Source organism: Neofelis nebulosa, chromosome 10 (genome assembly GCF_028018385.1).
Source record: "Neofelis nebulosa isolate mNeoNeb1 chromosome 10, mNeoNeb1.pri, whole genome shotgun sequence".
NCBI lineage: Eukaryota > Metazoa > Chordata > Mammalia > Carnivora > Felidae > Neofelis > Neofelis nebulosa.
This window is the reverse complement of record NC_080791.1, coordinates 99,827,698-99,853,953: the sequence shown is the minus strand read 5'-3', so window position 1 is coordinate 99,853,953 and position 26,256 is coordinate 99,827,698. Positions and strand designations below refer to the sequence as shown.

The 26,256-nt window shown below is 39.8% G+C and overlaps 1 protein-coding gene and 1 pseudogene across 1 annotated transcript in view; both read left to right on the top strand.

Moving 5' to 3' along the window:
* NUP160 (nucleoporin 160) overlaps positions 1-24,259 on the top strand; it is a 51,301-nt gene extending 27,042 nt beyond the window's left edge. Inside the window, exons 18-36 of the mRNA XM_058688986.1 lie at positions 758-891; positions 1,580-1,650; positions 2,508-2,667; positions 3,272-3,341; positions 4,755-4,853; positions 5,788-5,907; positions 10,130-10,225; positions 10,325-10,419; positions 10,515-10,611; positions 10,701-10,806; positions 15,244-15,404; positions 16,561-16,621; positions 17,581-17,691; positions 17,882-18,005; positions 18,931-19,032; positions 19,655-19,796; positions 20,982-21,107; positions 22,605-22,709; positions 23,181-24,259. Coding sequence (XP_058544969.1) covers positions 758-891; positions 1,580-1,650; positions 2,508-2,667; positions 3,272-3,341; positions 4,755-4,853; positions 5,788-5,907; positions 10,130-10,225; positions 10,325-10,419; positions 10,515-10,611; positions 10,701-10,806; positions 15,244-15,404; positions 16,561-16,621; positions 17,581-17,691; positions 17,882-18,005; positions 18,931-19,032; positions 19,655-19,796; positions 20,982-21,107; positions 22,605-22,709; positions 23,181-23,270 — 2,070 coding nt within the window. The 3' untranslated portion in view covers positions 23,271-24,259. The remainder of the gene's footprint in view (positions 1-757; positions 892-1,579; positions 1,651-2,507; positions 2,668-3,271; positions 3,342-4,754; positions 4,854-5,787; positions 5,908-10,129; positions 10,226-10,324; positions 10,420-10,514; positions 10,612-10,700; positions 10,807-15,243; positions 15,405-16,560; positions 16,622-17,580; positions 17,692-17,881; positions 18,006-18,930; positions 19,033-19,654; positions 19,797-20,981; positions 21,108-22,604; positions 22,710-23,180) is intronic.
* Positions 24,260-25,923: 1,664 nt separating this feature from the next.
* LOC131488935 (U6 spliceosomal RNA) lies at positions 25,924-26,022 on the top strand (annotated as a pseudogene).
* The last annotated feature ends 234 nt before the right edge of the window (positions 26,023-26,256 follow it).

Genomic DNA, 26,256 nt, shown 5'->3' with positions numbered 1-26,256 from the left:
AGTTTTAATTTATGCAGCCATTCCCATCTGTGGCCTGCCAGGTTGTTGCCAGTTTTTCCCTCCTACCTAAATACTTTTGTACACCTCTGACTATATCTCTAAGATAAATTCTCAGAACTAGAATTGATTGGTCACACACTATGCCCCTTCCTTTTTTTTTAATTTATTTATATTAAGAGAGAGCACGAGAGAAAGGGAGCAGAGGGGCATAGAGAAAGGGAGAGAGAGAATCCCAAGCAGGCTCCACACTGCACATCCGTGCAGAGCCTGATGCGGAGCTCAATCTCACAAACCGTGAGATCATGACCTAAGCCAAAATCAAGAGTCGTAGTCTTTTAACCACTGACCGAGTCACCCAGGCACCCCAGGCTATGCACATTTTTAAGGCTTTGGGTGGTTTTGCCAAAATTTTCCTCTAATGTTCATAACTGTCTTTACCCAAGGCTAGTAGCATAAAGAAAGGCTAGATATCCCTGTTCCTGTTCTTGAATTCTGAACCCACACATTCAATGAAAGTTACACTTTTGTTGTTTTCTCTTTCACTATCAGCATTTTTGCACTATTAAATATTTGGGTAGCTATTTTTGCTACACTAAAATTTAATGAGTGTGTTGCCTTTATTTATGTACATATGTTGCTTTTTTTTGTATGCCCTTTGTAACTGTGTTTTGTTATTTATTTTACCTCCACCTGACCCTTAAGTGTTATCATCACTAATCACTGTGTCCCATCTCACCCACCCACCCATCATGTATAGGCGATCTTGGGAGCTGATCAGCTCTTTCAAGCCCAGCAAGACCTACTACACCGAACCTCTCCTCTCCTCTTATGTTATTATCTCATTAAGTGGGGAAGTCAGTGCTTAGCAACTGATGTTCCAGTTGACACACTGTGAGTTTCATTATTCTAATTATTTTTAAAATAAATTGCAAGTTTGATTAGTTTTTTCATCATTTTCAAAAAGCTGTAAACATAATGCAGTAACATGATTTGCCTTTAAAATTCAGAGAGCTTTAGATGCTTCATTTTCTAACGGTTGAAGACAACTTATAAGAATCAAAATACCAAGTATGTATTTATTATACGTATGGCATTTTGAAAAGAAAAAATGTTTATTCTGAAGTGGAAGTGGAAAATATATGTCATTTCTAAAATTTGTCTTAAAAACTGTCGAGATAGGTGACTTTTCACAAACACCCACTTTTTTAATGCTTATTTAAAACTGAAGTATAGTTGACACAATGTTACATTAGTTTGGGGTGTACAGTTATTACATGTGTGTGTGTGTTTAACGTAAAGATAAATCCTACTGAGGGCGAAATAGTTAGATGAGGTCGCAGGGAAAGTCGGACCACACACAAAAACATACCAGTTATTAAAGGTAGGCTGAGCTTCCTTAATAACCAAAATAAAAAGGGAAATCTATTACTTACTAGATTTACATTTTCAATATAAGATAAACCATCCTGTTTGGCAGTGTTCTTTCAGTAGAACTTTTATGTGCAACTTACTAATCAAATTGACAGTGTTCCTGGTAGGAGAGCTTGTTGAAGCAATGTCTCTTTGTCTGTTCTCACAGGGAGTCCAACCTCCAACACTTGTCAGTACTGGAACTAACAGACTCTGGTGCTGTAACGGGAAATAAGTTTGGTAAGGACTAGTCTGTGCATGCGTTTGATTTTAAATTGGGCTTTTATTGCATATTCATTAAAGTCCTTTGCCACCTTTGCTGCAGAAAGATTAGGTAAGCTCTGCTTTCATTTGGGGAGGTTAATAAGCTAGCTGTGGCCAGAGCCCTCTGGCTGTGACAGGGAGTCCATGAAACCCCGTGAAGCCCAAATCAGGCATAAATTAAGGGTGTTGCATATATGAAAATATGTACATGTGTATTGCTGCTTTTCCATTGTTTATTAATGCTCCAGTGATTAATTCAACAAAATTATTTTTTAAATTTACTAAGTTCATGGGAGCTTTCGTAATCTTGTCTTAATAAAAATTCAAGAGGCATCATCTCTCATGCTTAAGAACCATTCTGGAGAATTTGTTTTATATTATTTTGGTAAAAGACTTGGAATCTTGGGGCACCTGGCTGGCTTAGTCAGGAGAGCATGTGACTCTTGATCTCAGGATTGTGAGTTTGGGCCCCATGTTGGGTGTAGAGATTATAAATAAATAAACTTTAAAAAAAAAAAACAAACGTGGAATCTTGAGACCATATTTAATGTAAACACTTCCTAAGGAAGATGCTTAGCTGTAGTGAGGTCAGTGAAAAAAAGAAACGAGTGCAATGTTGATTTAAGTGACTTTTTGTTGCATTTGTATAGTACTGCACACTTTACAAACTGCTTTTATTTATATTGCCATTAATGACACCCATGGCGCATTTCATGTTTTGAAATAATAAATGTTCTTTATTACAGATATAACATGAATTGGTAGACTATCTTAATTGAAAATTGATATTACTGTCATAAATTGGTGATTGTCATAATTTTTTTCTTTTTAAGTATCTAGCCCTCAGACAATTGTGGAATTATTCTTCCAAGAAGTTGCAAGAAAACACATCATAGCCCATCTCTTCTCTCAACCAAAGGCACCTCTGAGCCAAACTGGGTTGAATTGGCCTGAGATGATTACTGCAGTTACCAATTATTTATTGCAGCTTCTGTATCCTTTTATTTAAAAGCCAGTTAGAAGGCTTTTTCTGTCTAAATAGTCGAAGGCTCTTCTATTCTCCCTGTATAATGAAGTTTTTTAATGAGGTTGAGTGCTATTCCCCCAACAAGAAATGATAATATTTACTATCAGATGTCCTAGTTTTTATTTTCCTCAGGAGTTAGCCAGATTTTATTGGTACACAAATATGTAATACTTAGATCTCTTTTACAACATTATACGTGTATCAGGTATTTATTGAATGGCTCTGTACGTCAGGCACTATATGCTAGATGCTGGGTGTCCCACGGGCATCAAGAGTATGTGCAATATGCCAGAGTTAGAAGTGATCGTCCAGGGATGAAATACGTGCTTTAGCCCCTAGTTAACTGAGGTCTGAGTTAGGTAACTAGGCTTTTAGTGTATAGCCTTTAAACTATATTTGTCTTATATTAAGGTTATATAGTTATGTGGAAAGAACATGTGCTCTAACCCCTTCTCTTTACCTTCTTTTTTAAAAATTAAGTCATTACATGGAGTTTGATGCCCAATATGTATATGATTTAAAGTTTTGCCAAAAAAAAAAAAAAAAAAAATCTCCTTATCCAGTGACTAGATGGCCTAGCAATCCTGGTTGTCTCTTTATGGAATGTTTGATGGCCAATTGTCAGTATGTACAGTTGCAGGTGAGTACTGTTGAATACTTCTGGTTTTGTTTTGGTTTTTGTTTTAGTCTTTATTTTTGAGAGAGATAGAGACAGAGTGCAAGTGAGGGAGGAACAGAGAGAGGGAGAGGGAGACACAGAATCCAAAACAGGCTCCAGGCTTAGCTGTCAGCACAGAGCCCGACACGGAGCTAAACTCATGAACCGTGAGTTCATGACCTGGGCTGAAGTTGGATGCTTAACCTCCTGAACCACCCAGGTGCCCCAAATATTTCTGGTTTAGACGTTCTTTTAAAGAATGGGATTTCTGGAATTTTAAATGTTAACCTGCATTTTAATTGGCTGATAAAAAGAGCCACAATAATTTAAACTTGACTTCACCAAAACATACTCCAGAAAATCTATAGAGAGATTTTCTTTATGTACTTCTCTCTTGACATGTCATTCCTAACATTTTTTTCTAGAGTATCTTGGCTTGTTTTTTAATCCTATTAGCCTCTCTTAAAAAAAAAAAATTTATGTTTATTTATTTTTGAGAGAGAGCAAGCTGGGGAGGGGCAGAGAGAGAGGGAGACACAGAATTTGAAGCAGGCTTCAGGCTTTGAGCTGTCAGCACACAGCCCAACATGGGGCTCGAACCCACAAACTGTGAGATCAAGATCTGAGCTGAAGTTGGACGCTTAACCGACTGAGACACCCTGGCACCCCCTATTAGGTTCTCTTTATAGTAAAACAAACATAACGTTGTCTTCATATAAATCCTTTACAGGATGGGCACCTGGATAGCTCATTCAGTTAGGCAGTCTGACTCTTGGTTTCAGCTCAGGTCATGATCTCATGGTTCCTGGGTTCATGCCCCGAATCGGGCTCCATGCTGGCAGTGCAGAGCCTGCTTGGGCTTTTCTTTCCCTGTCTGCCCCTCTGCTGCTCGCGTGCACTTGCTCTCAAAATAAATAAATAATTTTTTTTTTTTTTTTAAGTTTTACAGAGTGTGTGCATGCAAGCGTGGGAGGGACAGAGAGAGAATCAGGGCTCGAACTCCAGAAATGGGAGATCATCACCTGAGTTGAAACAAGAGTCCAATGCTTAACCAACTGAGGCACCCAGGTGCCCCGATAAATAAACTTTAAAAAAAAATCCTTTACAGGAATCTAGTCATTGAACCAGTAAATAATAAAGTTGGGAAATTGCTGAATTGGAAAAGCATGTGTGTGTTTATATGTGTTGGTATTGAGTTTTGTTCACGTTTTTAAAGTGTCTAACTTAATACAAGAATAGATTAACAGAATTAGATTTTAACTTCTGGATGATTTCAGGAAATACTTTTCTGTTGATTGACCACTATCTTTTCTCCCTCTGTGAAGAGCTTGGGGGTGGTTATCGCATTAAATAGCACTTACTTTCTAATCAGAAAGCACCTTTTATGCCTTTCAGGATTATATTCAACTGCTCCATCCCTGGTGTCAAGTCAACATTGGTTCCTGTCGATTTATGCTGGGACGTTGTTACCTGGTTACAGGAGAAGGACAGAAGGTAAATTGTATTCAAATGATGAACCTACTTCAGTGCAAAGAGGACAGTTAGTCTCCGTCTAACTAGGTGAGGGGGGATGGGGTGGCACAGAATCCTCTAAATAAGGATAAAGACAACTAATTTCAGCAAGAGCCATGTGGGGTTGTTCAGCTTTCTTGTACTTTTGCAAATTAGTTAGAACATAGGAAAACATGAAGAAGAAAACATTAAAATCCTTTTGCCCCAGGATGAATTTTGTAAATCAAATTTATTACTCGATTACATTGTTTTTATTACATATTTTTTAAAATGTTATGCTGCTTTCTTCCCCCATTATGGTAGTTTATCTAATTTGTTCCCTGACATCCTATTAATGTACATTTTCAGACATGCAGGAAAGTTTAAAGACTTATAATAAACCATCATATACTCACCACTCAAATTCTACAAATATTAACATATTAGTATGCTTATACTAATTTTCTTATTAAAGTTTACCTTTTAATAGCATTTAAGTTAAAAAGTGAGATAAAGAAAAATATTAAATAACGTGTCAGAGGGGTGCCTGGATGGCTCGGTCGGTTGAGCATCTGACTTCCGCTCAGGTCATAGTCTCACAGTTCGTGAGTTTGAGCCCCGTGTCAGGCTCTGTGCTGACAGCTCAGAGTCTGGAGCCCACTTTGGATTCTGTGTCTCCCTTTCTCTCTGCCCCTCCCAACTTGTGCTCTGTCTGTCAAAAATGAATAAACATTAAAAAAAAAAAACAAAAAAAAAAACCTTTAGATAACGTATCAGAATTTAGAACAGCAGAAAATGTAAACGTAGTCAACAGTCTTAATTTTTCTTTTTTGGCTTTCCTTTAGCACCTGAACCCCGCACCCACCCACCCTAATTGTTAGCACTTAGAATTGAAACAGTCCATTATAAGTCATTTTGTATCCTTTTACTTCTCCAGGCTCTGCAATGCTTCCGCCAGGCAGCATCTGAAGTGGGCAAAGAGGAATTCCTGGATCGCTTGATTCGCTCAGAGGATGGGGAGATTGTATCCACCCCCAGGATGCAGTATTATGATAAGGTACATTGTGGCTCGGTTTGGTCTTTCTTACCTGTGTAAAAATGTATCTGAAATAATGGCTTTGGTATTGGGAGAGAAAAATAATGTGAAAATTAAGTCATTCCCGGGGCGCCTGGGTGGCTCAGTCGGTTAAGCGTCCGACTTCGGCTCAGGTCATGATCTCGCGGTTCGTGAGTTCGAGCCCCGTATCGGGCTCTGTGCTGACAGCTCAGAGCCTGGAGCCTGTTTCAGATTCTGTGTCTCCCTCTCTCTCTCTGACCCTCCCCCGTTCATGCTCTGTCTCTCTCTGTCTCAAAAATAAATAAACGTTAAAAAAAAAATAAGTCATTCCCTGAAATTCCAAAAGAAGAGAAATGAATTTGCCTTGAGAAATTTAAAGAAATGTGTATTTTAATGAAACTGGTAAATGTTTTTAACTTCAGTGAAATTCCCATTGTGATACCATTTTATTAGCCAAGTCATCACTAGAATTTTATTAATATCAGTCTTGCCGATAGCTCAAAGAATTAACTTGAATGTTGTATTCAGCCTTAGTTTATGATTTGGCCCTCCTCTTCTGGCCTTTTTTGCTCTGGTCACTCAGTTGTTGCAAGGGTGGCCTATTATTATCTCATGCAAGCCAAGCACACAGTCTGCCCTCCAAGACCCTTCTACCTGCTGTTCCCCTTTATCCAAATAGTCAAACCTCAAGCCCGCGTTTCATTGAGATCTCTGTGCATTTGTCACCACCTCAGGGAGTTCCTCTCTGTCTCCCCGTGTAGAATAGCTGTGGTGCTCGTGGGCTGCGTGCTGACCCGTACCACCCCCCCCACATGCAGATTGAGGCACTGTGAGCAGTCTCTGTCCTTGCCATCCTTTATTATTTTCCTCATAACATTTAACCATGCTTGTTGTCATATTTTGAGTATCTATTTGTTGTTATCTGAGTTCCCCACCAGAAAGTAAAGGCAGGCTTAACTACTTTGTTCATTGCTGGTTAAAGAGATAAAATGATTTTTTTTTTAATGAACTCTACACCCAATGTGGGACTTGAACTCATGACCCCAAGATCAGGAGTCGCATGCTCTACCGACTGAGCCAGCCAGGCACACCAAGATAAATGAAATAGATTTGTAACTCTTCATAACCTTCCCCATCCTACTAATGGGAAAATTATTTTGAATTCTAAGGATTTTTTTAAGGGTTTTGTTTTGTTTTATTGGGGGGGTGGCGCACAGATGAATGAGGGGCAGGGAAAGAGAGAATCCCAGGACGGACAGAGGGAGAGAGGGAAAGAGGGAAGTGGGGCTCAGCCAGTGTGGGACTCCAACTCACAAACTGTGAGATCATGACCTGAGCCAAGGTCAGATGCTTAACTACTGAGCCACTCAGGTGCCCCAAGATACGCCTATTGTTTTTCTTAATGATCTCCACACCCAATGTGGGGCTCGAACTCATAACCCTGAGATTAAGAGTTGCATGCTCCACCAACTAAGCCAGCCAGGCCCTCTGAATTCTGAGGATTTTTAATCTGAGACTAGATAGATTTGAGGGATTGATAAATCCCCTGAAATTGTGTGCAAAATGTTGCTTGTATTTTTTCTGTGGAGAAGCTCCATAGCTTTCATCAGAAGAAACTTACTGATTCAAAACACATGAAGAATCACTGCTCCAAAAAATGCAAAAAAAAAAAAAAAAAAAGGACTTAAGAATCACTGCTCTAGTGAACCCCAAAGTGGGCCTTGGGAAGAGAATACTCACAGAAGAATTAAATTAAAATGTGCTAATGTTTAATAGAAAGATCAACCTGGGGCGCCTGGGTGGTTCAGTCAGTTGAGCATCACACTGCCGCTCAGGGCATGATCTTGTGGTTCGAGAGTTTAAGCCCCACATCAGACTCGCTATTTCACTGCTGTCAGCGCAGAGCCTGCTTAGGATCCTCTGTCCCCTTCTCTCTCTGCCCCTCCCTGGCTCATGCGCTCTCTCTCAATAATTAACACTTAAAAATATGTATATAAGGATCAACGCTGGTTGATCCCTGGTGCCCTTATTTGGACCTATTACCAGGTGGTCATTTATCATTTAGTCTCAAAGCAGGTGTCTGAAAGAGTGACGGTGTCACAGCTGGGGTGGGGCACATAGTGGCACCTACACTCCTGTATTTCATTTTAGTAGATTATGTTTGATTGGTTAAATTAATTTGCACATTATATTGCTTAATTTTAATGAAAATCATCTTCATAATTTTTAAAAATTCCTTCAAAGAACCTAGATTAAGAAAGTACAAGCAGGGGCACCTGAGTGGCTGGATCAGTTGAGCGTCTGACTTCAGCGCAGGTCACGATCTCACATTTTGTGGGTGCGAGCCCCTCATTGGGCTTTCTGCTGGCAACGTGGAGCCTGTTTCAGATTCTGTCTCCCTCGCTCTCTGCCCCTCCCCCCACTCATGCGCTATCAAAATAAACGTTTAAAAAAAAAAGTACAACAAATGAGGACAAAATACGGCTGACACTTCTGCCTTTGATCAGCCATATGGGAAGGTAAAAACAGTGACAGTCTAGAATCAGGTTTGATAAGAATCAGCTGATAACAGTTGAACTTCTCAGGAATGCTATTTTAAAATAAATGTACCTTGAAATAAAATTTCAATTTAAGATAATATGAAACCATGAAAATTATCAAGGTATTAAACATCCTACTTACCTGTGGTGGAGTGTAAATTGGTGTCAACCACTTTGAAAAACTACCAGTGTCTACTAGCTGCAGTCATTGACGTATACCCTCTGACCCAGTAATTCCAGTTCTAGATCTACCCAGAAACACGTACGTATTTACCAAAAGAGATGTGCAGTTATGTTCCAAGCAACATATTCATAACACTCATACACTAGAAACCCAAGTGTCCATTGATAGAATGGATCATTAAATTACGGTATATTCTTTGAATGGAATACAGTATCAGTGAAAGGAATTACTGCATGTAATAACAGATCAGCCTTATAAACATGTTAAGCAAAATAAGGCAGACACACAAAAGAATTCATACCATAAGATTCTGTTCCATGAAATTAAAAACAAAACCAGTACAAGTCAGTAGTGGCTGGAAGGAGTCACATGGGAGCTTTGGAGTACTGCCATAACACAATTCTTAATTTAGGTGCTTGTTAAATGGATGTGTTTACTTTGTGAACATTCAATTAGCTACATACCTAGGATTTATGTACATTTCTAAATATGTTCTTTCAGTGGAAAGTATGAAAAACTAAGCACCTAAAAGATAAATGTGTTTTATACTGTTAATAAAAGAATAAGTACTAATAAAGATAATTTTAAACTGTTTTTTATCTTTATCTTCTATAAATTTATATGTTGAGTGTTTTATATGTATGTATTAGACAGTTGTGTGTATATAAGTAAATACATGTGCACAGGTCTAGGAGAGTATGCACATTGGTTTTTTTTAAGATTTTTTTTTTTTAATGTTTATTTTTGACAGAGAGAGAGAGACAGAGCATGAGCGGGGGAGGGGCAGAGAGAGAGGGAGACACAGAATCCGAAGCAGGATCCAGGCTCTGAGCGGTCAGCACAGACCCTGATGCGGGGCTCGAACTCACAGACCGTGAGATCATGATCTGAGCTGAAGTCGGATGCTCAACCGACTGAGCCACCCAGGCGCCCCATGCACAGACATTGTTAATAGGGTGGACAGTCAGATAAGTTTGAAGAGCACTGTTCTGTCTTGTTTTAAAAATGGGTTATGTCAAACATCATTCTCTTTAGGGTTTTATAAGGCTATGGCGGCAATTTATTTATTGGGCTTTAAATTCGTCTATGACCTAAACAGTAGGAAAAGTTAGTGAAATTGCCAACCAATACTTACTGAGAGCCCTAAACATTGAGGATGGAGCTGTGAACAAAAAGATCAATAGGAAATTTTACAGTAAGTCTGTTGACAGTAGAATCTAAAGGAAAGTCTTTTTTTTATTGTGTTTATTTATTTTAAGTAATCTCTACACCTAACATGGGTGGCCACCAACTCACAACCCCAAAATCGAGAGTTACATGCTCTTCTAACTGAGCCAGACAGTTCTCCCTAAAGGAAAGTCATAAACATTAACCACATAGTCCTGTCTTGTAGTCAGTATCTTTGATCTTAACTAGTTGTCTTTCTGATTGTTTTAAATCCTATTTCAGTTTGAAGTGCACTACCATATTAATTTTCATGGACACTCTATTTCTCTAGATTTTGCGTCTACTAGATGTTATTGGTTTGCCTGAGCTGGTTATTCAGTTGGCCATGTCAGCAATAACTGAAGCAGGGGATGATTGGAAAAGTCAGGTAAGAACTAACTGTAATCTAGTTATTTCCCTTTAGATTGGTCCTGGATGTAGTATTTCAATTTCTACTCTTCTTTTCCCCCCTATATTTGATATTTAGGCTACTTTAAGGACATGCATTTTCAAACATCATTTGGATTTGGGTCACAATAGCCAAGCATATGAAGCCTTAACCCACATTCCTGATTCCAGCAGGTAGTCAATCCTAGTCTTTTTTTAGAGAAGACAGTTTACCAGCTCTATTTAATCCACTGAGACAGTTTGCCTTCACTCCTTTTTTTGCCTTCTAGGCGGTTAGATTGTCTGCGGCAGCTGGTGGTTGTTCTTTGTGAACGCTCGCAGCTACAGGATCTTGTAGAGTTTCCCTATGTGAATCTGCATAATGAGGTAATTTTACGTGTCCACTGCTGACTGGACACAGCTGTGGTGGTTGTTACACTAGCTCCTTTGAAATCTGATTGCTTCCCCTTCCTTAGGTTGTGGCAATAATTGAATCACGTGCACGAGCTGTGGACCTTATGACTCACAATTACTATGAGCTCCTCTATGCCTTTCACATCTATCGCCACAATTACCGAAAAGGTGAGCGGTTGAAGCCGACAGCTTTGTTGGGGGCAACCTTAGAGTTTAGTCGTGTTTACAAAAATACTGTTAGACTTATGTAATTCTTACCTTATTTTTACTATTGAATGAGTGTTCTCTACAAGCATTTGGGAAAATTATATTTAATTACAAGATTGGCTTCACCCCTTTGAGATTACCAGCTAGCCTTAAAGAGATGCACTTATCCCATTCTAGAACATTCTTGAGGTATTTCCAGCGAGATGTCATTCCGTCTATATCTTCTGTCTGATTTTAAGACAAACTAACTTTTTTACTAGAGGCGTCTTGAATTCTTGTGGCTGGTGGTGACTTCTTGTGCCAGCTTGCTATTGGCCTTTTCTTATTTTTGTTGATTCTTTTGAGAATAAGTTATGGACATCATTATCTCATGCATAGTTAAGATGTATCTCCTAAGGACAGTTTCTTATTTAATTTCAATACAATTATTAGATTAAGGAAATACAACTAATTTCATGAATTAAATGTAAATATAATACTATTGTGATTTTTTAAAGTTTATTTTGAGAGAGAGAGAGCATGCATGTAAGAAGGGAGAAGGGAGAGAGAGAATCCCAAGCAGGCTCTGCACTCACAGCGCAGAGCCCAATATGGGGCTCAGTCTCAGGAACTGTGAGATCATGACCTGAACCGAAATCAAGAGTCAGATGCTCAGCCCACTGAGCCACCCACAGGCCCCTATCATGACTATTTTTATAGCACATTCCTCCTATACCATCCTTACCCCCTGGTCTAGAATCACAATATTTCAGGGCGCCTAGGTGGCTCGGTTGCTTGGGCATCCAACCCTTGATTTCAGCTCAGGTCATGACCTTGCGGTTTGTGAGTTTGAGCCCCACATCTGACTCTACAGTGACAGTACAGAGCCTGCTTGGGATTCTTTCTCTCTCTGTCTCTGTCTCTCCCCCACTCTTACTCTCTCAAAATAAATAAACTTAAAAAAAAAAAAAATAGAATCAGAGGCACCTGGGTGGATTGTCGGTTAAGCGTCTGACTTCAGCTCAGGTCGTGGGCCCAAGCCCCACGTCGGGTTCTGTGCTGACAGCCTGGAGCCTCCTTCAAATTCTGTCTCCCTCTCTCTCTGCCCCTCCCCCACTCATGTTCTGTCTCTCTCTGCCTCTCAAAAAAAAAAAAAAAAAGGTTAAAAACAGAATCACATATTGCATATTTGTCATGTCTCTTTAGTCTCCTTTAATCTGGAGCCCTTCTTTTGGCCTTAATTTGCCCTTGGTGTCATTGATATTTTTGAAGAGTACAAGCCAGTTATTTTTGTAGAATGTATCTTAGTTTGGATTTGTATGATGACTAATGAAGACTCTATCAGAACAGCTAAAATGAGCATAGCATAATGTATAGAGGAGTTGAATCACTGTGTTGTACACCTGAAACTAATGTGGCATTGTGTCAACTACACTTAGAAAAAAAAATTATGGGACACCTGGGTGACTTGGTTAAGCATTGGACTCTATTTCAGCTGAGTTCACGATCTCCCGGGTCCAGGAGATCAACCCCTGCCTGCATCTGGCTCCCTGCATTTGCTGACAGCACAGAACCTGCTTGGGATTCTCTCCCTTCCCCTCTCCCCCTCTCTCCCTCCTCCTCCCCCTGCTTACACAGGCACACACACCCTCTCACTCTTTCTCAAAATAAATAAATAAACATTAAAAAAATTTGAGCCTTGGAGGCTTAAAAAAATTAGTCTTTAAGACAGGAAAAAAAACACCTAAAATGAAGGGATTACATGTCTATTAGAAGATCTTATTTTACAAGATCACCATTGTGGTTCCCCTTTGGAAATGGTTACATTTTTATACCATTTTCACTCAGAAAACTTTTAATAAGGTTTCTTGCTGATTTTCATTGGCAAGAATAGATGGAAGTAATTTGTAGACATGCTCTTAATTTTCCTAATGGTAAAACGTGTGTGTATTACTTATCTCCTTGACCCATACAGAGAAATATAGGTGATTAAGTACCGCTCCCTGTTTGCTTTTATAGTTACAACATCCATTACATCAACTTGGTTAAGACCAGTTTAGCCTGATTAATGTCGAGGTCTTTCTGAAGCAAGGCTTGTTCTTCTAACAAAATGTCTTACATATGGCAGGCACTCAGAAACATTTGTTGGGGAGAAAAAGTCAATTAACTTCAATTTAAATAAAATTGTATAAACTTTAAAACTTGGAATGAAAAATAGTTTCATTTGAAAACTAAAAGATATTTTTAATGCCCTTTGATTTCTGGAGTCTCATGCTGTCTCAGAACAAGGTGTTCCTCAGTATCTCATTCAACCTGTGTAACTAAAGTTTTATAAAAATAATCTGTTCTTGAGCAGAGCATCCAAACATTTCTTGGTCTCATGGTGTGGAATTAGGTAACAATGTGGCTGAAACTAGCCTTCTAAACTAGTCTTCTGTACTGTTTGGGGATGTAGTATCTAAAAGTCAAAAATCGGGGCACCTGGCTGCCTCAGTTGGTAGAGCTTGGGACTTCTGATCTCAAGATCGTGAGTTATCACAAGCCCCACATTGGATATAGAGATTACTTTCTGAATGAATGAATGTCAGAAATAATATTTATATGATCTTTTGTCTTTTTTTTATTGTAGTAAAATACATATAAACTTTACTAACGTAACCACTTTTAGTATACGGTAATGCTAAGTGCATTCACATTACATGTAACCAATGTCCAGAACTTTTCATCTTGCAAAATGAAAACACTATACTCATTAAACAACAGCTTCCTATTTCCACTTCCTGCAGCCCTTGGCAACCATCATTCTTTCTGTCCATATGAATTTGGCTACTGGAATCATATAGTATTTTTTGTGTGTGACTGGCTTTTTTAAGTTTGTTTATTTTGAGAGAGAGATCAAGTGCAGGAGGGACAGAAGGGGGCAGGGAGGGAGAGAGAAAAATCCCAAGCAGGCTCTGCAGTGTCAGTGCGAGTCTGATGTGGGGCTCAAACTCACTAGCTGTGAGAACATGACCTGAGTCAAAGTCGGACACTTAACCAACTCAGCCACCCAGGCACCCCTTTTGACTGGCTTATTTCACTTAGCATAATATCTTCAAGGTTCATCCATATTGTAGCATGTAACTTCTTTTTGAAAAAAAATTTTTTTTAACATTTATTTATTTTTGAGAGACAGAAAGAGACAGAGCATGAGCAGGCGAGGGGCAGAGAGAGACAGGGAGACAGAATCTGAAACAGGCTCCAGGCTCTGAGCTGTCAGCACAGAGCCTGATGCAGGGCTCGAACCCACCAACTGTGAGATCATGACCTGAATTGAAGTCAGACACTTAACCGACTAAGCCACCCAGGAGCCCACATGTAACTTCTTTTTAAGACTGAATAATAATTTCATTATATATATATATATATATGTCACATTTTGTTCATCCATCAATGGATGCTTGGATTGCCATCATCTTTTGGATAATATGAGTAAAGGCTGCTATGAACAAGGGCATACAAATATCTCCTCAAAGCCCTGTTTTCCATATTTGGACTATATGTCCAGGAGTGAAATTGCTGGGTCACAAGGTAATCCCATTTTTAATTTTTTGAGGAACTGTCAATACTGTTTTCCATAGCAGGTACACCAATTTACATTCCCACCAGCAGTGTATAGCAGTTTCCGTTTTTCCACATCCTCACCAACACAGGATTGTGTGTGTGTGTGTGTGTGTGTGTGTGTGTGTGTGTGTGTGTGTTTTAATGTTTGTTTATTTTTGAGGGAAAGACAAAGCATGAGCAAGGGAGGGGCAGAGAGTGAGGGAGACACAGAATCCGAAGCAGGCTCCAGGCTCTGAGCTGTCAGCTCAGAGCCCAACGCAGGCTTGAACTCACGGACCATGAGATCATGACCTGAGCTGAAGTTGGACACTCAACCAACTGAGCCACCCAGATACCCCAGGATTTTTTGGGGTTTTAAGTTAAACTCAATCTTGTTTTAAATTTTAATATTTGAGGGACGCCTGGGTGGCTCGGTCGGTTAAGCGTCCTACTTCAGCTCGGGTCACGATCTCACGGTCCGTGAGTTCAAGCCCCGCGTCGGGCTCTGGGCTGACAGCTCAGAGCCTGGAGCCTGCTTCCGATTCTGTGTCTCCCTCTCTCTCTGCCCCTCCCCCGTTCATGCTCTGTCTCTCTCTGTCTCAAAAATAAATAAACGTTAAAAAAAATTTTTTTAATTTTAATATTTGATTAGTATAACAAATTCTCTAAAACACATTTTTTAATATTTTATTTTTTAAGTAATCTCTACACCCAACATGGGGCTTGAATTTACAACCCCAGGATTAAGAGTCACATACTCTTCGGGCAGAGCCAGCCAGGCGCCCATCTAAAACACGTTTTTGAAGTTCTGATGTCTGACTTATTATTGCCTCCTAGCTGGTACAGTGATGTTTGAGTATGGAATGCGTCTTGGCAGAGAAGTTCGAACTCTGCGGGGACTTGAGAAGCAAGGCAACTGTTACTTGGCCGCTGTTAACTGTTTACGACTTATTCGTCCAGAATACGCATGGATCGTCCACCCAGCATCTGGTGCAGTGGTATGAAAACTTTCCATCTTGGAGTTTGGAGATCATTTGGCTTATTAGGGTTGGTCCTTTTGAAACTGGTTTGGTCCTTTAGAAAACATCACCTCATTTTGCTTCATTTCATTTAAAATTTCTGCTGGGATATTTGTGAACTTACCTATTTTTGCAACAATTCGGTTCTGTATTACTACCCCTTTAGTTCTCAAGTTTAGAATTATTATAGGAAGAAGTATTGCAGTGTGGTTTTGGAATTAGACCTAACTTCAAGCAGATTACTTAATGTTTTGGTGTCCAGTTACCCTTTTGCATAAAATAGGGATGATGATGATGTCTACCTTGTAGGATTTGGGGGGTGCTAAATGAGATCATTCATGTAGATTGCTTAGAACAGTGACAGTGCCTGACCTGCAAAAAGTGCTCAGCAAATGGTCACTGCTTCCATTTCAGTCATTTTTGTTAATTAAATCTACAATTACTGTTTTAAAGAATGTGCACTTTGAGTTTTTCTTGTCATGCTGATGGGGTCATATATGCACAGCTACTTGTGCTTTGTATAGTTCCTGCATTACTAGGCTGGTTAGGGCTGGAGAATATAACTCTGGAACCAAGGAAAGTCAAGTCGTTTATATGGGGGTTAAATCCATGTCCTTAGACCCAATAACATGTTAGAGCTAAGTTGGCCAACTTGGCAAACAACTCCTGTGTCTGATAGTTACAGTACCTTTGTAAGAAGAGCTGTGCTGGTTGAAATAAACATAATTTATGTGGAGAGAATTTAAGCATGAGAGCTCTGGATCAGTTAATGATCTCAAAATACAGCTGACCCTTGAACAACACAAGTTTGAACTGTACAAGTCCACTTATACACAGCTTTTGTTAGTAAATACAATAATGTAAATGTATTTTCTCATGATTTTTTTTATTTGCTTCAGCTCATTTCATTGTAAAAATATAGTACATAGTACAGATAACATACAAAATATATGTTGGTCGACTGTTTATGTTATTGGTAAGGCTTCTGGTCATCAGTAGGCTATTAAGTTTTGGGGCGAGTCAGAAGTTATATGCAGATTTTCAACTGTACAGGGGTTTGGCGTCCAACCCCCACATTGTTCAAGCGTCAACTGTACTAACTTTTCACATTTAAGCACTTGTTTTGTCTTTACAGTGTGATCGCCCTGGCGCGTCCCCTAAGAGGAATCATGATGGAGAATGCACAGCTGCTCCAAGTGAGTTGGACATCTCCCGCGGATTCTTTGCTGGACAATAATTATATTGTTATGTTACAGTATTATTTGTATTAAATGTGTGTTTTTGTATAGTAGTTGTAAATTATGTACAGTACTGTAAAAATATTGTGAAGTTCCTTTTAGCTTATTTTCAAGATTTTAATCTGCTAGAAGTTGGCTGGCAGCTCTTGGAAAACTTCGTATGGCTGCACGAGAAATGAAGATGCTCGAAAGAGAGTGCTTGTTTTTGTTGCTTGCTGTATTTGAATCAGCTTAGTGTCAAACTTGTTTTATCGGGCTCCTTGCATATTACCATGGAGGCATTGTATTGCTTCTTAAAAAGCCTGGGCTCCAGAGTTGGACACACCTGGTTATAATTCTGCCTTTCTCACTGTGGGCATGTTCCTTTCATACTGATGTAGATAACTGCATCTCAGGGTTGTAAGAGTTAAAGGAAATTCTGTGTAAAGTACCTTGTAAGCATCTTCTCAACTGCAGCTGTTATTTGAGTACTTTGATTTGGCTCAGCTGCATGCTGGACACAGGGCTATTGCTTTATTTATTTTTAATTTTTTTTTTCTAACGTTTATTTATTTTTGAGACAGAGAGAGAGACAGAGCATGAACGGGGGAGGGTCAGAGAGAGGGAGACACAGAATCCGAAACAGGCTCCAGGCTCTGAGCTGTCAGCCCAGAGCCCGACGCAGGGCTCGAACTCACGGACCACGAGATCATGACCTGAGCCGAAGTCGGCCGCTTAACCGACTGAGCCACCCAAGCGCCCCCTGTTGCTTTATTTTTAAGTTCACTTTTATGGAGCCCTGTGTTTTCCCTCCAGTGCCTTTGGAATTGACACTGAATTCATGTTTAGTGGAAATTGACAGACTGAGTTAATAGGCACTGATGAGACACACTTCCTTTGTACTTTGGGAATTGAAAACATCTTTCTTTGGCTTCTAGCCAATCGGCAGATTGAAATTCTGGAACTGGGAGACCTGGAAAAAGAGTGTTCCTTGGCCCGAATCCGCCTCACTCTGGCTCAGCATGACCCGTCAGCAGTTGCAGTTGCAGGTAGGAATGAGGCATTCTGGGAGCACTGGCAGCACGCTTCGCTTCAGGCCGGGCGGTGGACACAGTAGGCTAGACTGGCCAGAGCCTCTCACTCTTCCTCTGAGATGCTCATACCAGGGGCGGCTTTGGGGCTTTGGGTCATCCACATACACCATTGTTTGCACTAAAAAGCTCTTTTCCATTTTCACAGGAAGTTCATCAGCAGAGGAGATGGTCTCTCTCTTGGTTCAGGCTGGCCTTTTTGACACTGCCATATCCCTGTGTCAGACTTTTAAGCTTCCCTTGACGCCAGTCTTTGAGGGACTTGCTTTCAAGTATGTATGAAATTGTCTTTCCATGGTCTTCATTTTCTTTCTTTTTTTTTAACGTTTATTTTTGAGAGAGAATGAGTTGGGGAGGGGCAAAGAGAGAGGGGGACAGAGGATCTGAAGCAGGCTGCACACTGTCAGCACAGTACCTAAGCCAGTTGTGCTCTATTTATTTTTTTTTAATTTTTTTTTTAATGTTTTATTTTATTTTTGAGACAGAGAGACACAACATGAACGGGGGAGGGTCAGAGAGAGGGAGACACAGAATCTGAAACAGGCTCCAGGCTCTGAGCTGTCAGCACAGAGCCCGATGCGGGGCTCGAACCCACGGACCTCGAGATCATGACCTGAGCCGAAGTCGGAGGCTTAACCGACCGAGCCACCCAGGCGCCTCCCAGTTGTGCTTTAAAGAAACGCTTTTGTCTAGTCTACCACGGTGATTTTTATAATTTCTTTTAATTATGATTTTTTTTAATCTTGATTTATAGCTTCTCTTGAGAACTCAAAAAACCTGGCATTCCTAGGCCTACATTCCCACAGGACAGTAGATAATGTGGCGTCAACAGTGGGGTCCATTTTAGAAAAGGCATGTATTCAATCCTTTAGGCCCCTGTAAGCATTATTAAAAAGTACTTTTTATTGAAGTAACCTTGTACCTAAATATTAGTCAAGTAGTTTGTGAATTGGAAATATTTTTTAAACTTTCAGAATTTTTCCCTTAGAAGTAAATTCTCTCTTAACACTTACCAATGGCCTTGTGGGTCCTCCAGTTATGTGGCTGTAAGGAGAGGAAAGAGCCAGTATTCCCCAGTAGTGAATTCAGCAGCAGACCAGAGCTAAAGTTATCACCTTATCTCTAGTTTTGGTAACAAAATAATGTGATTGTTTTCAGCAGATTAGTTTATGGCGTGTGGAACCATTTTCGTTGCAGATGCATCAAGTTGCAGTTAGGGGGCGAGGCAGCCCAAGCAGAAGCCTGGTCCTGGCTAGCAGCCAATCAGCTCTCATCAGTCATCACCACTAAGGAGTCCAGGTACAGCTCTAGTGCTCCTCTGCCCCAAAGGGCTTACCTTCCAAACACTTCCCCTAGTGCCCAATTCATGTCTACCTGAATGCACTTCAGTTTCTTTAGAATCCTTCTCTAACCCTAACCCTCAGTAAAATTCCCTTCCTTGAATCGCATTTACAATTTGTATTACACAACTTTAGAATTGGGGCATTTAACGATTTGGCAGTCCTCTGACATTAGTTTTCAACCCCTAAATTAGCATACCAATATCACTACTAAAATACAGATCTATTGCCCTCATTTTCTAAAGCAGAACTTCTGCATGATTCTAATGCTTGATCGGGTTTGGAAACAGTGATGTGAGCCTATTTCCTTGTTTTAGAAATCCGTAACAAAGAAGTTCAATGAATTGTGTAGTTGAGTAAAGATGTGATTAGTGGGAGAGATACAATCCATGTCATTTGGTTTCTAGTACTACCCCTAAGTCACATTGACCCTAATGATATTAGTTGCCATGTAGTTACATTTTCAGTTCAGTTGTGAGCTTCTAAAGATTTGTTTTCTCCTTGTAAATAGATGCTTTGAATGGCGCTGTAAATATCTGTTAAGAATCTGGAACTCATTAGTCCTTTCTGCTTTTATCAAGTGCTACAGATGAAGCATGGAGACTATTATCAACTTATCTGGAAAGGTACAAAGTTCGGAATAACTTATATCACCACTGTGTAATCAACAAGCTCTTGTCTCATGGAGTGCCTCTACCTAATTGGCTAATAAACAGTTACAAGGTAAGTGGTATCTTAACTCGTATAGAGTAAGAAGCTGGTCGTTATCAGTATGAATAACTTCATGAGATGATTAAAAAGTAGAGGTGATAATTTATGGAAACATGCTGACATATACTTTGGGCAACTTCTTAAAGTTAGCTAAAAACACTAAGAACAGCTGAACTTGAATTCTGTATGAAGTACTGGGTGTTTAGAATTAAAGTTCTACAGGTTAGTGATTAAGTTCATGCCTGCTTGTGTGCTCAACTGAACAATGACTATATGCATGACACAGTATTTACTGTTCATTACGCAAAAAATTCACGGGAGTGAGTGGAGTTGTTTTCAAAACTGCAGCAGGGTTTAAGTTTTGTCAAAATTGGGTTTTTGGAATGCCTGCATCAGAATTATTTGGGTAGTGGGCTTCTTCAAAATACAGATTCCTGAGCCCCATTCCAGACTTAGAGAATCAGGTTATCTGGAGCCAGGATCTGGGATCTATATTTTAACAAGCTCCTAATTTGAAATAATGCATGCTGAAGTGTGAAAGCTATATCTGAAATACATAGAGTAGAATAGGGAAAGAGAGAAGGTAATGCTTAAAATCAGGAAACCTGATCTTTTTTTTTCTTTTTGGGTTTTGTCGTTGTTGTTAAATTAGAAAGTAGAAAAGCAGCTAAGATGATGAAAGTTACAAATGTGATCATATCAGAATATGGAAAGCGTAATTACATAGTTAGTAGAGCCCTTCCAAACTGAGGTTGTTTTCACTTTTGTTTCACCCTGAGTTAAAAAGATTTAATTCAGGTACTGAAAGTTGGTAATTCTTTTAACTTCTTTTGCATTTGTCACTCATATATTTCTGGGAATTAACGTGAATATATCATCTCTTCAGTACGCAGCATTTCTGAGAAGGTTTGTTGACTTTTACTACTACTGTGGACACTGAAGTAGAAAAATAATAAAATGCGTCTTAGATTGCAAAACAGGGCAGGAAGACCACTTAACAGATAAAGTCTTACAAGGTACCCAGAAGTAATTGGGCTCTTAGGAATCCAACCCTTGTCCCAGGATAAGTAAACCAAGATGCTCATTTATTTATATTGAGAAGTATAAATCCCAGGGAATTGGACACTCTGCATCCTTTGGTCACTGCCCAGGTAAGATGGAAATAGGTAGATGTTCTTAATCTCTGACTCTTTACAGAAGGTCGATGCTGCTGAGTTGCTCCGTTTGTACTTAAATTATGACCTTTTAGAAGAAGCTGTGGATTTGGTTTCAGAATATGTAGATGCTGTATTGGGGAAAGGACATCAGTACTTTGGAATTGAGGTAGGCATGCATACGTGTTTCTGTATTATCACTCTAATAAAGTCAGGATGTGAAAGTAGATTGAGCTATAGAATAGTGGATCTACCCTTTACTATTTGTAGTTACACGATTAGTTATTTCATTTTTGTTGTTTTTTAAGATTTTATTTTTCGGGTGCCTGGGTGGCTGAGTCGGTTGAGTGTCCAACTCTTGATTTCAGTTCATTTCATGATTTGACAGTTCATGGGATCGAGCCCCACATCAGCTCTGAGGTGCCAGCTTGGGATTCTCTCTCTCTCTGTCTCTCTCTGTCTCTCTCTGTCTCTCTGACCCTCACCCACTTGCATGCATTTGCACACTCTCTGTCTCAAAATAAAGAAAGAAACTTCAAGAAAAAAAAAAAAAAGGTTTTATTTTTAAGTAATGTTTACACCCAGCATGGGGCTCAACTCACAACCCCAAGATTAAGAGTTGCATGCTTCACCAACTGAGCCAGCCAGGAGGCCTCACGACTAGTTTTCCTTATAATCAGGAACTGGCACTGTAGGATTTCCCAATTTCCTGTTTATAAAATGGAAATACATTTCATTTTTCTCCATCAAAGGAACGTAGCTTTAGTTAGTATTTAGAGGAAAGAGGTAATTAAGAACAAAATGCTATTTTCTGTGTTCCAAAACTGCTGAATTTCTGCAAGTGTTTTCTCGTTTAATCCTTACAGCCACCTATGGGAGATTGTTTTACCCCCCCCCTTTTTTTTAAACCCACAAAGAAACAGAGGTTCAAAGGTTAAGTAAGTTGCCAAAGCTCACACAGATGGTAAATGGAAGAGCCAGGTCTAAAATCTGGGTCTACAAAGCCAAGCTCTTAAACTCTCAGAAAAGTATTCAGAACTTTGAAAGGTGAGCTTTCCTTTTCCAAACTTTTCTTTCCAGTTAATTTGAATCTATATTTCAGACTGCAAATAGAAGCATTCATTGACAATTTAGAGTTTTATTGAGTGTATTTTTCCTTGATAGGCCTTAGGGTTACTTTAAGATAAGAGGTGACATGAATTTAAAAATACATTTGGGGGCGCCTGGGTAGCTCAGTTGGCTAAGCATCCAACGTTGGCTCAAGTCATGATCTCATGGTTTGTGGGTTGGAGCCCTGCCTCGGGCTCCATACTGACAGCTCAGAGCCTGGAGCCTACTTCAGAATCTGCCTTTCCCTCTCTCTCTCCCTCCCTTCCTCCCTCTCTCTCTCTCTCTCTCTCAAAGAATAAAAATTAAAAAAATAAAACATTAAAAAATTTTTAAAATACATTTGATTTCACTAAGAAAAGGACAAGTTTCCCAGTTGAAAAGAGAAGCGAGGAGGTGGGGGTGGTACAAATGTGTGTCTGTGTACATGTACATACATACACAATTTCTTACTGTGAAAAAAAATTAGTAGTTTATGTTGTCCAAACCTATGAAACTACCCAGAAGAAATGGTCCACTTTTGAGATTTTCTTCAAATAGAAGATATTTTTCTTTCCAGTTTCCATTGTCTGCAACAGCTCCGATGGTGTGGCTCCCATACTCTTCTATTGACCAGCTTCTCCAGGCTCTGGGAGAGAACAGTGCCAACAGTCACAACATTGCTGTAAGTCGGTCCTTTCATGAGGTGGGGCAGGTGTCTTTTATGAGTCCTTGCACTAGCACTCCCACCTGAAGCTGGCTCTTCAGCTCTCAAGGATTAAGGGGAGCACAGAAAGCATTTGTTGCCCTTAACATGCTGCTCCAATCCCTTTATAAAATGATTAGTTAAATCACATGTAGTCTCTCCGGTTCTGAGAAGATAGCCAGTAATGCATTTATTAAAATACTGGTGTGATTTGCATGTTTAGAAAATTCATTAGAACAGGAGTGGGATAGTGTGTGTGAACAGTGGAATCCAATTTTATCAGTAGAATCACAGAACAGACTCCGGTACTGAATGTTGAGTAAGTGAGGCAGAGTGGCGGACATCTTTATTAGGGGGAAGCTAGTTGGTGAAGTCAAAGTGATGACTAACTTCAGTCTTTTTTTTAGTCCTTGACCTATTCTGTAACGATTCCCTTCTTTTCTCCTCCAGCTGTCCCAGAAAATACTTGACAAATTGGAGGACTACCAGCAAAAAGTTGATAAAGCAACACGAGATTTATTATATCGTCGGAACTTGTGATCTGGATGATTGCCTAGCTTTTGTAACCGCTTGGTGCCTCTTAGGGCTTAAGACTTTACCCTACAGGAACCCTGGATTCCAGGACAATTTTTATACCTGCAAATGGTGTGTGCAACATCGAGTCTGCATCCTGCACAAGAGAAGAGGGCAGATGAGTCACAGAACCTGTGCTTGCTGGCGGTGCTAACACACAATTTCTGGTTCTCAACCTTGGTCTCAAACAGCTGCTTTTGTATATGATTCACAAGCTTTTTTAGAGTTTCTATTTTTTTAAACAACCGAAGACATTCTTTATCTGCAAATTGAAACCCACCCTCACTTGCCACAGTAGCTGATGGTGGTGGTTGGTTGTGGCCAACCACTGGACACAGCCACTACAGACCCTTTCATTCTTCCTGCCACTGTCTGTATTTCAGTGGAATTATTTTGGTCCAGAACTGACATGTATTTTCTGTCAGTTGCAAACAGAGGCTAATGATTTTGCATACTCTTTTCATTATTTATTGTGGAGTTTTTGTATGATCTTCAGTAAAGTATTAAATAACTTGCCTAAATTAAACCTAAAATTATGATCAGCTGTGAAAGAAGCTGGTTTTGAATCTGGTTCTGAGGCTAAAGTTGAGTAAACTCTTAGCTAAGAAAAAAATAGGGGATTTTACCTACAAAAGTAACCAATTTTCAAGGTAAATTCTGTTAACTTCTATGATTTATGATAATCAAGCCGGACTTGATCATACAACTTGTCTAATAATGTATTGGACCAAAATATAAACTTTCCTGGTCGGATTCAGAGTATTCATGTCCACAGATTTGGGGGGATCATGAAAAGTAAAATCTTGGATTTTATTCTGTATATTAAAATGTATCTTTTAAGGAAATGATCTGTATATTACTTGCTTGTATGCCCTTTGACCTCTCTTGAGTTTTTCATAAGCCTTTAATTTTTATACTATCAATACCATAATTACATTATATATTTTAAATAACAATGTGAGCTTCACTGTGGTATTGTTATTGGTAGATATTGAGATGTATGGCTCTTTTTTCATTTTAGCTCTGCCAAGATTAATGTGAAGTGTTTGATGTAATTGGGACTGGAAGAGCCCTTGCCCTGCCAGAGCTTCATCAACCCGTGTGGCTCCCAAGTATAGCAAGAAATACACATTTATAACCAAATATACACATATAAAACCAAAAGAAAGGTTTCACAGAATATGTATTTGTTGCTGTGTAACCTGACGCTTTCATGAATGACTAATGGGTCATAAGCCACAGTCTGAAAAAATCAAATCCTCTTGTAGCCATTTTGGAGAACAGGAAGTAGCTTGAGACTGGCCCTGTTCCAGAAATTTAGCCACCTGTGTTGCTCATCAGAGCAGTAGCTTCCATGGTGGCAGTTCACAAGACCCTGACCAGTTTTTCCTGTTGTCAGTATTTTGGTTCAAGACCCCACCCGTGCTGGAGCAAACCCAGCTCTTCTGTCCTTTTCCTTCCTTTCTTTCTTTCTTTTTTTTTTTTTAATGTTTATTTATTTATTTTGGGGAGAGAGCACGGCTTGGGGGGGGGGGGCAGACAGAAAGAGAGGGAGAAATGGAGAATCCCAAGTAGGTTCCACACTGTCAGCACAGAGCCCAACACAGGGCTCAAACTCACAAATTGAGAGCATGACCTGAGCCAAAATCAAGAGTTGGATGCTTAACCAACTGAGCCACCCAGGCACCCCTCTTCTATTTTCTCCCACCTTCTTCACTTTGGTTTCCAACCAGAACAGACGATGGAAATTCTTTCACTTCACTTTTCTCTCCACTTTAGTTCTGCATTTTTGTTTTCCTGGACTATGTGAGATTTTCATGGTCCATAGTAGCATCATTATTCCTTGTTTTTCCCACGCCAAAAATTTCTGATTACAAAATGTTACTAAAAGAGTTCCTCTTGGGGAGCCTGAGTGGCACAGTCATTAAGCATCCAGCTCTTGGTTTCGGCTCAGGTCATGATCTCACTCACGGTTTGTGAGTTTGAGCCCCACGTTGGGCTCCACACTGTCAGTGCTTGAAATTTTCTCTCTCCACTGCTCGCTCTCTCTCTCTTTCTCAAAACTTAAAAAAAAAAAGCTCCCTCTTAACGGGCACATAGCTAGCTCAGTCAAGGGAGACACAACTCTTGATATCAGGGGATATCAGGGTTGTGAGTTTGAGCCTCACGTTGGGTGTAGAGATTACACTAAAATGAAATCCTAAAAAAAAAAAAAAAAGCTGCCTCCTGTGCTCACTTCGGCAGCCCATATACTGAAAATTGGAATACAGGATACAGGGGCACCTGGATGGCTCAGTCAGTTAAACGTCCAACTTCGGGTCATGATCTCATGGTTCATGGGTGTCAACACAGAGCCCTCTTCAGATCCTCTGTCCTTCCCTCTCTCTCTCTGCCTCTTCCCTGCTGGTTCTCTCTCTATCAAAATACATGAATAAACTTAAAAGCCACCTAGATGGCTCAGTCGGTTGGGCGTCCGACTTCGGCTCGGGTCATGAGCTCACGGTTTGCGGGTTCGAGCCCCGCGTCGGGCTCTGTGCTGACAGCTCAGAGCCTGCAGCCTGCTTCTGATTCTGTGTCTCCCTCTCTCTCTGCCCCTCCCCACTCATGCTCTGTCTCTCTCTGTCTCAGAAATAAATAAACAACAAAAAAAAATTGGAACAATACAGAGATTAGCATGGCCCCTATGCAAGGATGACACAAATTCACGAAGTATTCCATTAAAAAAGAAAAAAAACAACTCCCCCCTTTTTAGTACTTAAGTGCCATTAAATAAAGATAAGACTCTCAAAGGGAAATTTTATCATTCTTCATGTAACAAGGTGTAACTGATAAGGTCCCTACCTTAACAGCCTGTGACAATAAAATATTTCCTGTGGCTAATAGAATTGATGATAACACATGAGTTTCATATTGACCATTCTTACCAAGTTTATCACTGATTTTTGTGACCTTC